Raw genomic sequence first — 16,538 nt, forward strand, 5'->3', positions numbered from 1 at the left:
ATATCTTTGAAATAATTTTACTCTAATTTAGTATTTAATATATTATTTGATCATTGCATATTTATAGCTCTCGATGTCTGTATTGCTTCTGTTTTTAAATGCATACTAATGTTCAATATTTAATTAATAAATAATTAGCAGTAAGTAAGAAAAGATAGTAATTACTGATTCGTTAGAAGGAGAAAAAAAAAAAGAAAAGAAAACATTCCTACTACAATGACAATAATTGTATCTTTTTGTGTGTAATTAAGAATTGTTTTATGAATGTTTAGAAAGTTACATTAATTGAATGTATCATTAAATTCATGCAGATGTAATGTTAAAAATATTAGATATCAAATAATCAGTAATGCTAATCAATATTCCCTGCCTTGTTATCATTACAGATCATTGATAAACAGAGAGCAGTGTAACACTGTGTTAATTTCTTTATACAACAAAACAAAATTTGAAATATTTTAGCAGAAAAAAAAAAAGGAATTGCTATGGAATACATCATGTGTCACTGCAATCACTGCTTCCTGAGCTCGACGGAATAGGTAAACCGGTATGTACCGTTATCAATGTATCACAGTTGACACTAAACGCCGGATAATACAAACCATGCGGCATATTCCTTAAATACAAATATTACTTCACCTACTTTTATATCTCTTTCCCTCTCTCCCTTTATTTATTTATTTATTTACTTACTTATTTATTTATAAAAATCATGCGACATATTTTTTAAAGATAAACATTACTTTGCTTACTTTTAGATCTCTTTCTCTATTTATATGTATTTTACTTATTTACTTCTACTACACAAAAAAGGATGCACCCTCTAAGTACATGAAAATGCAGTAATTTCAGTAAAATAAGTAATAAAGAAAAAAAAAAAAAAACTATTCTATGCTTTCCTTTATCTTTTAATAATATATAATTAAAATACCGGAATGCAACTAATTGTCCTTCATAATTTCGTCGTGTATCGTTGACAAAGAATGCAAGAGTACCCTTATCACAATCTAGTAGTATTCCGATCACCGATCCAACACTAATACCACCGATAATCCGACTATGATGCATTCCGTTATGCAAGTACCACGAACGTTCACCATCGATGTACATTGACCAACCGTGTAAATCTTTTCCTGATCACATTTACTGATATTATCCGTATTCATTTTATATAGCAATATAAAATATTAGTTTCTCTGATTGCTTTTTATTTTGAACTGATAAAAGATTCTTGTTGAAAGTTTGAAGGTTAATACCAAGCATAATTCCACGATTGAATGCATTTTGCGCTACGCCAACCACAACATCTGCATTTCCTGCATGACGCTCTACCGTCACTTCCCAGTAATGTATTCCGCGGGAGAAAGCAATGGATCCGCATAGGGTTCTATATTCCATTGTTGTTCCGGTTACTGACATACATTCATTGGATATTGTTAAATCATTTTGTGAAGCTGATTTGTTTAATTGGAACCATGCCACTGGAAAGAAAAAAATTCTTGATTAAACGTAAATTTACGTAAGAACCGGATAAACAAATGAATGGATCGATCGATCGATCAATCCATTCAGTGATTGATGAATTGAACGAAAAATTTTTTACACAGAATGAATTCTCGAGAATAAGATTATTACTGACAATTAAGATATGTCTTGCTTTCTATCAGAATTTATATTTCCGGAATAAGTAACGGAACACTAACCGCCAGCCGTCTGAAGACATATCATATCGCTATATGAGCTTTCTCCGGCTGCATTAAATGCTTTAACACGCGCATTGTAAACTGTATTAAAATGTAAGCCATCAATTGTACATATCGTATCTCTGCCACAATATACTTCCTGTAAAAATCAAATTTGGAATTGAATAACTAATTTGGAATTTTTTTTTTTTCATTTAGAATATTTAGAATTTTTTTTTTCTTTTTTTTTGAAAAGATAAATTATTTTATCATTTATTTGTAATAAATATTAATTGCAATATAATCCTTTCTTACAGTATATATTATTTATAGCAATTGGAAATTGTTACAGTATTATAGCACAGTTAAATTATATGCATAGGAAATTAACCTTGAATAATCCATCATCAGAACCGGAATCGATCTCTAATATATAACCATCAATTGCGCAATCATCATTTTGCGCTTTCCACGCAATAGTTACCGAATTATTTTCCGCAACACATTCCGCCGTTTCAATTAAAGGCGCATTTGGGGCTGTAAAAAAAGTAATTAAATTTATGAATTATATGTTACTGTATTTAATTATTTCTATATATTAAAAAAAGTGGAACAGTCAATTTATAACAATTTAATGCGGCAAATTAAGCAAAATATTTAATTTGCTTAACAAATAATCACCACAACCACGAAACAATAACAATAACAACACGACGGATCAACAGAATATTACAAATTACCAATTAAAATTGACATTAATTCTATTCCTAATATAAATTAAATTTGTAAGATTCGTTCTGAACCTTTTATGGATCAATTTATAACAATTTAATGCGAATTTAATTTAATAACAATTTAATTATTTAATATAAATGAACAAATGATATAAATCATTTTTTTTATCAATATAGTACTGTTTTAAACTAATGAAGGCAAACTTTCGGAATTATCTAGGATACCTTCCTAGATCGTATTTATTTTAGCAAATTCATAAACATATTATTAAAATTTAAAACTTTGAATACTAATTAGTATCGTTGCATGCTATACTTAAATTTACACCATTAAATATACTTTACCAATGATTGAATCACCGTTCTTTCTTATCAATCGATCACCTGAATGAGGTAATTCTTGCTAACAATATTTAAGTATTAGAAAAATATTATTTAAGTATTCAAATTTGTTGTCTTTCGTAAAAAAAAGAAAATGTAAAAGATTAAAAAAAAAAAAAAAACTTTTGAAAATTTAAAAAACTGTGCTATAACTTTTTGTACATTTAACGTTATCTTAAAATGCCCTCAAAAAAAAAAAAAATAATTCCTTTAGCGAATCCACTTAAAAAATTAGTTCTTTATAATATATAATTAATTTAGTTTCGCTTAATTTTGAAACTTATCTTTAGTTTGATCTGATAAGAATTTGCTTTGAATTTTGTAAGCTAATTTTATTGCTCTGATTAAATTGCTAATTTTACTTTTTTTAATAATTAAACTTTTAAGTTTTTTTTTTTTTTTTTTTAATGCATTACTACCTTAGCTATTGTTTTATGAATGTAATAATAATAGATGTTGCAGAAAATTGTTATATAAATTTGTATATATGATAATTTTCTGTTGATATTCGATACTCGAAATTGTAAAAATATATTTTAAATTTAACCAAAAAGAAACCTTTCAATTGCGCAAAATCTAATGTCTGTATGGCATACTGCAAATTGTTCACATCTAAGTTTAATATAAATTCCGGATCCGCTTCCGGTGTCGTCTGCATCTCCTTATGCCATAGGAATTCTTGCGTTGTGGCACGATTAATCAAAGCGCTACTTACCTAAAATATTTTTTGTTTCAGTTAAAAACAACATTACACATTATTACTTGTTTCAAGTATAATTGACTGATTTTTCGATTAACAGTAAAAAAAAATAACTTTTGATAGACAGTAGATTGACTACTAATTAATTATTAATTAAGTAACTTTTTAAAGGATTAAATTTAATGTCAAAATATTGATTGATACATTTATTTTTATGAGAAAAGTTAAAATAGAAATTTTTTCAGCTAAAATTTGATGAAAGTTTCCAAAAGATTATACGAGAAGAAAAATTTATTCAAAAGATATTAGTATCATCAGATCAAATCGATTGAAATTTAGATAAACGAACCTGTAAATAAGTTGCTGGATCAGGTTCCTTGAGAACTTCAATGCAAAATTGTATGAGAGCGGTTGTCTTTGATAATTTTGTGGTACAACGTCCGATTTGCTCTTTGAATATTCGTCTCTGAAAGACGGCCAAGTGAACATTATCACATTAGTGCATAAAGTTGAGTGATATCATCTCTTCGTGATAATAACAGTTTCACGACCCTTCCAATGGTCAGCATAGCTGATACTGTGATCACTGTTATCAGTTATCATCATTTGATCTATTATTGTTGATTTAAATGACTAATTTAAATTTACACTGTTGTTAGTTAAATTTAACATATGATAATATCAGTTAACAGTATTTATTTAACAACTTAAAAATTTGAATTGCCAACGAACACTTTACTAATAATTCAATGTAATTACCTTAAATTCTTTTTCTTCTTCCACATACTGCAAAAGCTTTTGCTTTCTCTCTTGTAACTGTTCAATCAATGAATCCACCTGTACGGTTAATCTATGTTGAAAATCAAAACAATTTACCTGAAAATTATTTCAAATATATTTTGAATTTCATATAATTACAATAATAAAGGATCGATTGCTTTGAGATATTTTAGAAATTCCACTATTTCTCAAATAATTTTTAACATACAGAAATAGCATCATTGAGTTGCTTGAGTCGAGTAATATCTTCTGTTGCATGTTTTGCTTTTTCACTTAAAAGTTGCAGAATTTGTGATAATTCAGCCTGAAATAAATTAAAATGAACAAATAAGATTTATTGTTGTTGAGAAGAAAGAATTTTTGTTGAAAAGAATTCAATTCTAGCAATGATATTATTAATTATAATTAATCAATATTAGCACTATTACTACCATTGCTACAATTATTTTATTTATTTATTTATTTATTTATTTATTTATTTATTTATTATTATTACATATAATTTCACTTAAATTCTTATTGATTAATTACAATTATTTATATTATTAATTATAATTAATCAACATTAGCACCACTGTTATTACTACCATTGATATAATTATTTATTTTATTTAGTTATTCATCTATTTATCTACTTATTATTATTATCATTATTACTATTATTATTATTATCATTATTATTATTATCATTATTATTATTTTATTATTATTATTATTGTTATTATTGTTATTGTTATTATTATTATTATCACATATGACTTCATTTAAATTCTTATTGAATGCATATCTGTTTGGTGAGGACAACAAGAAGAAGCACTGTTCAATTAATTATAACATTGAAATTGTGTGTTACACAAGAATTATTGATTGACTGCTTGATTGATTGATTGAAGAAAATTTTGTTAAATGATTAAAATTCATTGCATTTGTTTGTATTCCAACAACAAAACACACATTTATTTCATCATTTTGCTACTACTACTAGACTAGCAGCTAAGCATCTCAAAGTTAATTAGCAACGACATATCACTCGCAAAGACATCAATCCGAAATTGTCCATCAATCTTGCATTATCTGATGGATAGCACAGCAGTGGTATTTGCTGATTGTTTCCGATTGTTTCAATCAGTTCACAAATTGTCCACCATCTTATAAAAAAAAAAAAAAGGAAAAAGTCTTTTGAAAGCCATTTATAATCACAGCTTAATTTTTCTCTCTCTCTCTCCCTTTCCCTCTCTCTTTGTCTCTTTTCCTGGAACATCCCGAGACATTGCTAAATATTTTTGAAAATTGATAATAAAACAATTTGGAACATTTGAAATATTTGAAATGCTAAAATTGCTGTTTGCGAATGCAAATAAACTCAACCAAAAAATCTATATTCATAGTGTTTGATAATTAAAAAATTAAAAAAAAAAAGAAAAAAAGATGTAAAAGTTGAGTGATTAATTCATAATGAAATTTCCCGCATTATTTTCAAAATTGCATACCGTAAGATTTTACAAAAAAAAAAAAAAAAAACAATTATGAATAATTCATAAATTTCACACAATTTCATTCAATTTTGAAAGAAAGGAAAAATCATCATCTTTTGAATAATTTTTCTACTTCCTTCTTCCATCTTTTCATTCTTCTTTCACACAGCTGTGAGAGATCAAAATGATAAGATGACACATTGACGGTAGTTTACTTTTCATTTTCATTAAAATATGAAAAAAATTGTCAAAATTAAAATTGACAATGTTATTTATTCCTCATCGATTCTTCATGTGCCATTATCAGAAATGTTAACTATTCAAATAAAATTTTGACTTGTAATTTGATCATTTTCATAATTCTCTTTCCCTTTTTTTTTTTTTTTTATAAATTATGTAACACTCATTTTGCTAAAAGTATACGAAACTTAATTTTGTTAAGTATTTTACAGTCGCAGGACAGCTCATCAACATATTTAAAGCAATTCCACAACTTTCGAGACAATTTTTCAAATTATTAAGAACTCAATGTATATATGCGTGTGTGTGTGTGTGTGTGTGTGTGTGTGTGTCGTTTGAAAATTATTCAAAATTTGAAAAAACAAATTTCAGTTTTTTTTTTTAAATTTCAAAAAAAAAAATTTGAAAGATATATGTATTCTGGCTAATTTTATCCTTCAATATATCCGAGTCCGAAACACTTCTTTAACTATTTTTACTCGAGCATTAAATTTTAAATGTAGTAAATTAATTTTTTCCCATGAAATAATGTGTAACCAAGCATCATTAAACAAAACTAAACCTTGAATTTGGGAAATTATTTTGCTATGAATGGTTTAATTTTAATGATATAAAAGCTGTAAGCGTGTGTAAATTTACTCAAATTTCAAATTTCGATTAATTAAATTTCAAAACAAAAAAAACTTTAAAAGGTATATGTATTCCGACTAATTTTACATAAATAAGATATATGAGAACAAATGAAAAATTTATTTTCTGTAAATGTTTGCTATTAAACTCATTCTATTAATGTTTGCTTATTGGCAAAGATTTTAAGTATTTTATGAGGTAATATAAAGAGTAAAAGCCTAGAAGTAAATTACTGTTAGCTGTTTCGTTCTATTGATTTGCCACCGTTCTTCGATATTGGCAATTTAATGACCACAATTTTATGGTTGCTCAGAGGGAAGAAAAAGAAAATTACATGCTTGCTGAAGCTTGATTGACCAATCCGATGAGATTTAGCTGTCATATCAGATATTCTATGCCCTAGAATCCAAAATTATACAATTTTCAGTCTAATTCATCATCATCATCATCATCAGGTCAAATGATGATGATTCATTTATAAAATAGACCAGTTGTAATACTAAATCGTTATTGGTCATAATTTTCCATAAGCTTTAAATTCATCATTATTATAAAAGTTAGCATTTAATCTTTGTCAGATATGATTGCATTTTCCAATAAATTAACTTTCAATTTATCACAAAATTGAAATTGAAATTTGGAATAAAATATTGGAGGAAAAAATTTCTTCTTCTAATGTCAATTAATCATAGAATGTTTCTTCTGCTTTTTTGCCTGAAATAATCCATGAAGAAATTAAATTTTCCTAGCAAAGTAGATAATAAATGATCTTCCACAAAATTATATAATTTAATAGAGCAAAATATACACATAATTGCATAGAGATATAAAAGTTTAAAATTTAATTTCTCTCAAATTTTTATCTTATTTATCAATCATTTTCCAAATTATTGCAAATTTTCGATTATTAACATTAGTCTTTAGATTTAAAATTAAATATACTACGAGATTTTCACGTGACTCACGCTAATCATGATAAATTAACACGTTTGGTTCCTCAATATCGAAAATAGCCAATTATCATTTTATGGTATATTGGAGTAATTAACACTTTACTATGAAATAAATAGCAATAAAATTAGCACACATTCCCTTCCTTACTTTTAATACTATCAATAATTTTTCCCTTTTATCCTTTGATCACAGTTTTATCTCACACTCTTTCATTTCCTTTATTATTATCTTGTGGCTAGGAAAGATCAAAGAGAAATCGCTGACAAATTAGCTTATATATCGTCGTTAGATGGAATAATATGACCTCGTTACAAGCTGTTAAAATGTGAAAGCTTCGAAGTGCAATTCAACCCTCTCCCTCCCTCTCTCTCTCTCTCTCTCTCTCATTATTTCTTTTATCCTTTCAAATATCGAGAACAGTTGTACGATCACTTCTTCATCATAAATTTTGCGGTAGGATGAATTTCTGTAAAACAGGACAGTGATATATTTGATTAGATTGATAGGTGGTAGATGGATAATAAATGTCAGCTCATTGTCACTGTCATTGTCAATATTTTATAGATATTTGAAGAGATCAGTTGTTCTATTCTCTGAAATCTTTTTTTTTTTAATAAACTTTTACTGTCATTTGTTTCCTTCTTCGTTTTTTCTATCATTGGTTAATCTAAAAAATTGATAAAATTTTCTCTCATGGGAAAACGAATCATTTTCCATTCATAGTTTTCACATTATTTCTTTTTCTCTTTTTTTTCTTAGAAGTAATTGGATGTTTGGAATAAGTAAAGTTTATGAAAAATTGAAAAAATTAAATTTAAAAGATTGGAGATGAAATATATGTTGCAATAACAGGTCATCCAAAAGGTTGAAACTCCATTGTTGGGAAAAGGTTAGATGTGAACGAAGGAATAAAACGAAATAAGATACCGCATCGTAAATCTCTCTTTCACGGTATTTTCTTTCATCTCTAAAACCGTCTGGAATTTCACACCTTCAAAAAGGAACAAAGAGAAAAATTGTAACCTTAAACTAAATTTAAATATTACCTTTCACACCTTCACAACTATCATTTATTTGAAATGCTATTTGAATCTAAATGAGATAGAACATTGCACATTATACTAAAACTATAACAAATTTAATATATAAATGAAATTTAATACTATCAAATTGAATTATCTTCGAGTTATCTTCGAGATTGAACTCGAATATTTCATAAAACGATAATCGATACTTATTAGTAGTAAAGTTAGAAAAAAAAAATGAAGTAATTCACCTCTCCTTCACCTTATTTTTTGCTAAAAGCAATCAATTTAGCCAAATAAGTGAATGATTTTTAAGATCGAATTAAAAGTATATTAAAATTCAATAATAAAATCCTAATATACAGCTGCTGATTAATTTGATAATTATAAATTATTAAAAAGTATCATTAATAGTAATAATAGATTCGTGCCATTACTCTTCCGCCGATGTGTTATCACGTTTACACTTATTTCTGTCAGTAATTTTAAGTAATGAAATTCATAATTATTTCTTACTGACATTATATCGCTGAGATAATTGTCATTTCTTTGATAAATGTCATCTTCGAGACTGGACTCGAATATTTCATCAATCAATCAATCAATCAGATTCAATCAATAATTTTGATTAACACTTTTATCGCTTTAAATTTTTTTATTCATCAGTAAACTTTTAATTGGTAAAATGATATTTATGTTTCTTTCTTTTTTTCTCATGTGCTAGTATAAGTAAGCATTCTGTTCAGTATAAGTAAGAAGTATAGGTAAGAATTCGCTCAACAAAATAGAATTATTAAAAGATATAGCAAATAATTATGGATCGTTAACATAATAAAATGTAAAAAGTTAAATTTAGATTTCTTGAAATGTAGAAAGTTAAAATTTGATTTCTACAATCGTTCAAATACTAATATTGAAATGACAATTAAATCATTTATAATCTAAGTAATATAAGATGTTTTTCAATTAGCGCTGTGAGCAAATAAATGAAGTGGAAAAAATTTGAAAATCAGAGACAAATATGCTTCTGAAAGCAACCGGAAATATTCAAATAATTAAAAGCTTTAATTTCGAAGTATATCCCAAAAAATATCAGACAAAAACAAAAAAAGACTTCAAAAATTATTAAAAATCAGTTATTTCAAAACATTCATCCATGTAGTTTTTTTTTTTTTTTTATTGCAATAATTTTCATATTTTTATCAAAATGATCGATGAATATTGCAATCATTGTGATCTTTGATCTCATTATTTATTTATTGTATTTCTTATTTATATATGTTGATTATTTGCATTTTATAATATAGATTAATGTTGAAATTATTGGTTGATTATAATTTAGATTCATTATGTTGTGAGGAATATGTGAATTCTGTCCCTCATTCAGTTTAATATTTTCATTCAGCAAATTGATCAATCAAATATTTGGTAATCAAAGTGAAACAAATTATTCTGTTGGGATGCTATGAACGAAGTAAACAAGGAATTAAGAAGACGAAGTGAAGTTAAGGGTTGATTAGGCCTGAAATTTAACTCCTTGGCATGCCAATGTAAGCCTAAATTCTCAACTGAAGCTTAATTGTGCAAAGTATAAAGTTGAGCTTACTAAGAAATTATTTGGAAAATCATTCATGCATGCATGCATGCAAGCAAGCAAGCAAGCAAAAGATTGCTGAATAGCACAGTTTAATCATAAATGCATCATAATTTTGAAAGCTGAAAAATCATTTAAAAAAAAGCATCAAAGGTAATAGCAAAAAATTACGAAAAAAAAAAAGAGAAATAACGAAAAAGTTATAAATAATATTAATATTCTCATGCAATAATTAAATTTTAGAAATTTTGGAATTAAATTTTGAAAAAAAAAAATTAATATATATCAGCAGGAAAGATCTTATCAGAAGATAATGGAATTTGCTCCTATATTATCAGTAATATTATTAAACTTCATAGCTTTTGTAACATAGACACCTTGTAGATTATAAAACAATTTCATAAAAATCTTATTTTCCCTTTTAGTTTTTACATCTTACATAGACTAATCTGTCAGCTAATAATATACAAAAATCAAAAATTTTTAAACAAAACTTGATATTATCAATAAGTTTTTCATTCTCGATTGGTTCAAATTTCTTTTTTCACACTTCAAAATTTTAATTAAATGAGAAAGTGAGAAATTACTATTTCCCATTGTCTTTGTGGTCAAAAGTATGATCGATATCAATTAAAAGATAAATTAAAAGTCAATTTGCCATTCTTCATAATAAATAAAATTGAGGACAATAAAAGAGGTCATTAATATGTCTCTAATGTCTAATGTTTAATTGAGTCATGTATACGATTTTCCTACATTTCAAAAGTAATAAAATATGCCATCTAAAGTTTTGAAAAACAAAAACAGAAAACAAAAATTGTGAAGTATTAATATTGGAGGAGAAGAAATCTAAAAATAAAATAAAGATTTCGAATTTCAAATCTTTAACATTTTAATTGGATGAGAAATTATTCTCGTCATCTATTAGCACAATAAATTTCGGTAATATTTTTCAGATAGTGAGCTTCATATTGCTAATACAATAAAGATGTATGAGTATAGTTGTTGCTAATACAATAAAGATGTATGAGCATAGTTGTTGCTAATACAATAAAGATGTTATGTGTTGTTTATGTATTCAGTGTTCTCTATTATGATTAATTAAATCTAAGTAATAAATAATTTTATATAATAAAATAATCGAATCTTTTGTGTTTTGCAAATTTTATTAAAATAATAAATAATAAAATTTTGTAAAAAATTTGTATTTATATGAAAAATCGATTTATATGAAAAATTAATTGAATCTTTTGTGTTTTTGCAAATTTTATTAAAATAATAAATAAAAAAATTTTGTAAAAAATTTGTATTTATATGAAAAATCGATTTATATGAAAAATTAATCGAACCTTTTGTGTTTTGCAAATTTTATTAAAATAATAAATAATAAAATTTTGTAAAAAATTTGTATTTATATGAAAAATCGATTTATATGAAAAATTAATTGAATCTTTTGTGTTTTTGCAAATTTTATTAAAATAATAAATAAAAAAATTTTGTAAAAAATTTGTATTTATATGAAAAATTAATCGAACCTTTTGTGTTTTGCAAATTTTATTAAAATAATAAATAATAAAATTTTGTAAAAAATTTGTATTTATATGAAAAATCGATTTATATGAAAAATTAATCGAACCTTTTGTGTTTTGCAAATTTTATTAAAATAATAAATAAAAAAATTTTGTAAAAAATTTGTATTTATATGAAAAATTAATCGAACCTTTTGTGTTTTGCAAATTTTATCAAGACTCTGCACATCATGATTGGAATGTTTCGTTTCTTGTAAACATTGACAACAGACTGCTAATCGACAAATCATACAGTACATTGAGAGGTTTTCAAGCGGATGATTTGGACATTTCGAATCTTTTGGCAAACCGATCGCTGTCCGATATGACCTTCTAAAATTATTGTCTGGGTCAAATCAAAGTTCATGTGCTAGTTTAGAATAAAAGAAAGGAAGAAAGGAAAGAAAAAAAAAATAAATTCCTGCATATATTCTATCATATTGCTTACATTTTCCATTTATTTTTATCTCAAAAAAAAAAAAAAAAAAAAAAACATTTGACAGTATTCTTCCAAAATTTCAACAGATGGATAATTTATTCAAAAATTATAAAAAAATAGTTGTAATTAAAAACATTTTGATGGAAAAATTAACAATAAGCAATTGTGATTTATTATTATTTATTGCATTTTCGTAGAGAGAAAAAAAAGAAAAAAAAAAAAACAACGATTAATCAAATTAATTCTTGGTAACAATAGATAATACCTTGCAGATGGTGGCACCAATTTATGGGAAGCTAAAGGTCCACGAGCTGGATGTAATGAATTTTGGCATGATTGACAGTAGTAAATGTCACATTGTTCACAGAAAACATTAGCTATTGCTGGTTCCTCGGTATCACATAGCTGAAATGCAACCTTTGAGCAAAAGCTACACCTCACTGACTTACCTCGGTGCATTTATTTTGCATCAACTCTTTGACATTCATGAAAAAAATCATTTCTTTATGTTCAACTATCACAAATATTGTTATCATATCAAAATATCAATTAATCAATTTTACAATGCCTTAGCAATTGGCTGATAAATCTATGATAACAATCTAACACATCAATTAGTATTTCATCAATTTCTCCGATACTTAAACGTGATCGTACGTGATATTTCTCCTTTCATGAATCATTTAGGTACAGATTTTAATTAGTCTAAAAGTATCGATGAACTGATCAAACATACCTGGCAATTATAGATCTGTTCACTACTACCACTTTTATCTCGAGCTGATAGATTACCTGAATGATACCTGAAATTCATTGATTCATTCATTACATTCAGAATTTATTGTTTTGTAGTGATAAACATGGCATTAGAGCAAGAATATCACTAATTTACTTATCAGTGCCCCTTCTTTTTTTTTTTCAGATACCTTTTGATAACATTGACAAGTGCATTATTAATAGGCATTAGCATAACAGTTTGTTCATCTGGAAAAACTGTTCGTTTATAGCATGCTTTACAGGTAACAATCCATCCTGAGGTGGACGGTGTTAAAATAGACGGTAGACGATGTCCACCAAGATAACCGGAAGGAAAAGAATGTGCAGCTGCTGAACCGATTAATGATGGTGGTCGAGAATCTGAAAAAGTTATTCTAATTATAGAAAGCATTCTGATAATGTGCAATAATAAAATACAACAAATATTACATTGTTTAAAAGAAACTTTAATTATATATAAGAAAAAAAAAAAGATTTACTTCTACCGGAGACAACAACCCCACTATCAGTTTCTGATATGATCGAAAGTTTGTCGCTTTCAATATCCTGATCCGAAATGCATAATGAGATTGTATCACTAGCACCTTTAAAAAAAAAAAAAAAAAAATATGAATTTCAATTTGCTTTAAAAAATTTACTAAAAAAAAAATGGAATTGATCAAACTTTTCATTTATAGATGTATATAAAAATGAAATATTAGCACATGAAATTACTCTTAACAATTTTTTTTTTTTTAAAGAAAAATTTAAAACTCGAAAATTTTAGATTTTTTTTTAAAAAATTCAAAAAAAAAAATGAAATATTGATAGCTGTTGCACCTCCCAAGATATTTTAACATAAACGTTTTTGCTATTTGCAATGTAACAAAATACTAATTCTTACACTAAATATTATAATTTCACTTTTATTTGATGATAATAATTATGGATTATAATAAATATAATTCCTAATTAAATCGTTAGATACTTTACCCACTAATTTAAATCAATTATGTGACATTCTTTTTTCATTTTTAAATTTGAATTTATTTAATTGTTTATGTTCTGCACTTTTGTTCACTTATTGTATCACTAAACTAATTATATCAGTTAAAATATTCACGAAAGCAAACGGAGTAATGGAACAGTCAACCTTTGAACCTATGAGAGCATAATCTGATGATAATAACTTGTAAATGATTGCAAACCGCTGCTTGAAGGTAGTGATAACGGTGTGGTATTATGAAGATGCGTAAATGGTGCCGTTCCGGATGTTGTCGTACCGCTGTGAGAATGTGGCGGTGATATGGTTGATGCGTTATGACAAACCGGTTGTTGACACTGTACCACACATCGACGACAATAGCTATGTGCGCAACTGAGAAGTATTGGTTCTATAAAAAAAGAATTTTTTTTTGACCATTAAGAAAAACTTATAAATTAGTTATAACAGTATCATTATTCAGAATCTTATGAAATTGAAAGAACAAAAATTAACAATGATAGTGGAATTTTATCACTGATAAGCGATAGTATAGCAGTGATAATTGGAGGTTCTATTTTTGATAAATATTGAAATTTTAATGATTACAATCTTCTGTAAATGTTTATACAAATAGTATACATTTAATTGTTTTGATTTTTAAATGGTGTTGATAAGATTTTATCGGTTCATAGAGTAAATTTATTTTTGAAGAAAGAATTAAGCACGAAAACGAAGAGAGCAAAGAAAACTACTTCGTTTCTTTTTTTTTTTTTTTTTTTTTTCTCGATTTAATTTATCTTTGTCAACTGATCGTATTAACATATTTATCAAATATCACTCTTATCAGATTTAATTATCAGATTTGCTCTTACAAAAATTATATGATAAATTATTGCTTTTCGAAAGCAAAAAAAAAGAAAAAGTATATGACTATAGTTGAAAAATTGTATCTAATGGGAAAAATAAACTTTTGCGTTTTCTCAAACTGACCACTAACAAGTGGTCATTTGATAGGCCAGCAAGTGTCACACAGTTACTTCCTACTTGTTAAAAATGATTGACATACCTGTTGACATGAACACAAAGGTATGATGATAAATCATTTCCTATTTACTTATCATAATCACTAAATAATCTAGCGTGGGAACTTTTGAAATTATTCAGATAAGGAAAGGTTAAAGGTAAAAAAAGGTTAAAGATAAAAAAAATTTTGTTCGAATCGCTAGAAGATTTTTTTTTTTTTTTCAGATAAAAGAAAAAAATTGATTAGAATATAGTTGGAAGGGATTTTGGAAGAATTAATTTCAATTTATACCTGTAAAAAATTCTTTGCAAAATAAACATTTCAATTCGTCCTCCATTTTTCATTCAGTAATTAATTGTAACAGAAAATTCTTTTTGTTGATCGTTTTAGTTTATTCGTCGTGCAATGATGAGTGCATATCAGTTAGTATCCGGAAAATTTTTGATACCGGAACAAAAGATAGCACAGTAAACGGAAAGAGTACCGAATAAATAGAGGTAGTTTAATTGAAATAACTGAAATATAGAATTGAAATACCGATGAAAAAAATGGCAGAGGTAGGCACCACTGGTATGTATGTTTTATATGATCGATTCTTAAGATAAGATTATATAAGCGTTTTCAAAATGATTAATTGCTGCTAGCTTTTGTGTATTTCGATCCTATAAATTGGTAGCAAAAATAGTTCACAAAACTTTCTGTTCTTATTTGCCACCTTTGTTTGCAAAAATTTTGCAGTAAAAAATTTCCTTTAATTTTTTTTTTTTTTTTTTTAATGAAATTTTTTCAAAAAAAAAAAACTCGTAATATTTACAAGAAGAGTAAAAAGAGAAAAGGATGAAAAAAAAAAGTAAATTTAACTTATGCAATAATGAAATGAAATATCTGAATTAGTAGTCTAAGAAAGGAAGATAGAAAATCAATCGAAAAAATGGAACATTTATAGTTTATTTATAAAATTAAATTTGAAATTAAAGTTACTAGAAATAATTTATTAAATTTAAATGTCTCCAATAGAAAAAAAAAATTGATATTTATAAAATTTATGTGACAGAAAAAGGAAAAACTTTTCCCAACTCTTTTACGCCAATAATTAAATAATTAATAAATAATAATAATAATAGTAATAAAATGATCGATCGATTTTTGTAAGGAATAAAGAGAACAATACTTAATTGAATTATGAATTACTAAGTACGAAGATAATAAAATGGGTAAAGTAGCGGGAAGAAAAAAGAACAAAGGAGTAATTAGCATAGATATGTTTCAACTGTTTCTGAAGGTCAACAATACAAACTAAAATTCCACTAACTTTCTCCCTCCATCCCTCCCATTTTCTTTCTTCTTACTTTTCATTTCATTTACCCGCTCATTACCCGTATTCATTCTCTCCTCCCCCAAATTGTTATAGTTTAATTTATAATAAACAAATTTATTGCTAATAAGAAAATAGCAGAACAAAATAAAAGCTTAGAGAAAGGAAAAGTAAGGAGGTGAAAAATCGGAAGATTAAGGAGAAAGAAGCATTTTATTATTGACAACAACAGGTTTACCCTTCCGTTTCTCTTTTG

At 26.1% G+C, this 16,538-nt stretch overlaps 1 protein-coding gene across 1 annotated transcript; it reads right to left on the minus strand.

The window, feature by feature from the left end:
• Positions 1 to 495: 495 nt before the first annotated feature.
• On the minus strand, positions 496 to 15,304 carry Bma-madd-2 (B-box zinc finger family protein; the record flags this gene model as incomplete). Its single annotated transcript, XM_043082358.1, has 16 exons — positions 496 to 616; positions 932 to 1,133; positions 1,257 to 1,481; positions 1,704 to 1,842; positions 2,074 to 2,219; positions 3,356 to 3,512; positions 3,847 to 3,963; positions 4,257 to 4,373; positions 4,486 to 4,581; positions 11,916 to 12,096; positions 12,468 to 12,607; positions 12,939 to 13,005; positions 13,129 to 13,339; positions 13,459 to 13,563; positions 14,167 to 14,352; positions 15,259 to 15,304. The coding sequence occupies 16 exons, from the start codon at positions 15,302 to 15,304 to the stop codon at positions 496 to 498; spliced, it is 2,256 nt and encodes a 751-aa protein (XP_042938292.1).
• Between the last annotated feature and the right edge of the window lie 1,234 nt (positions 15,305 to 16,538).

The sequence above is a fragment of the Brugia malayi genome, assembly GCF_000002995.4.
Source record: "Brugia malayi strain FR3 genome assembly, contig: Bm_v4_Chr4_scaffold_001, whole genome shotgun sequence".
Lineage (NCBI taxonomy): Eukaryota > Metazoa > Nematoda > Chromadorea > Rhabditida > Onchocercidae > Brugia > Brugia malayi.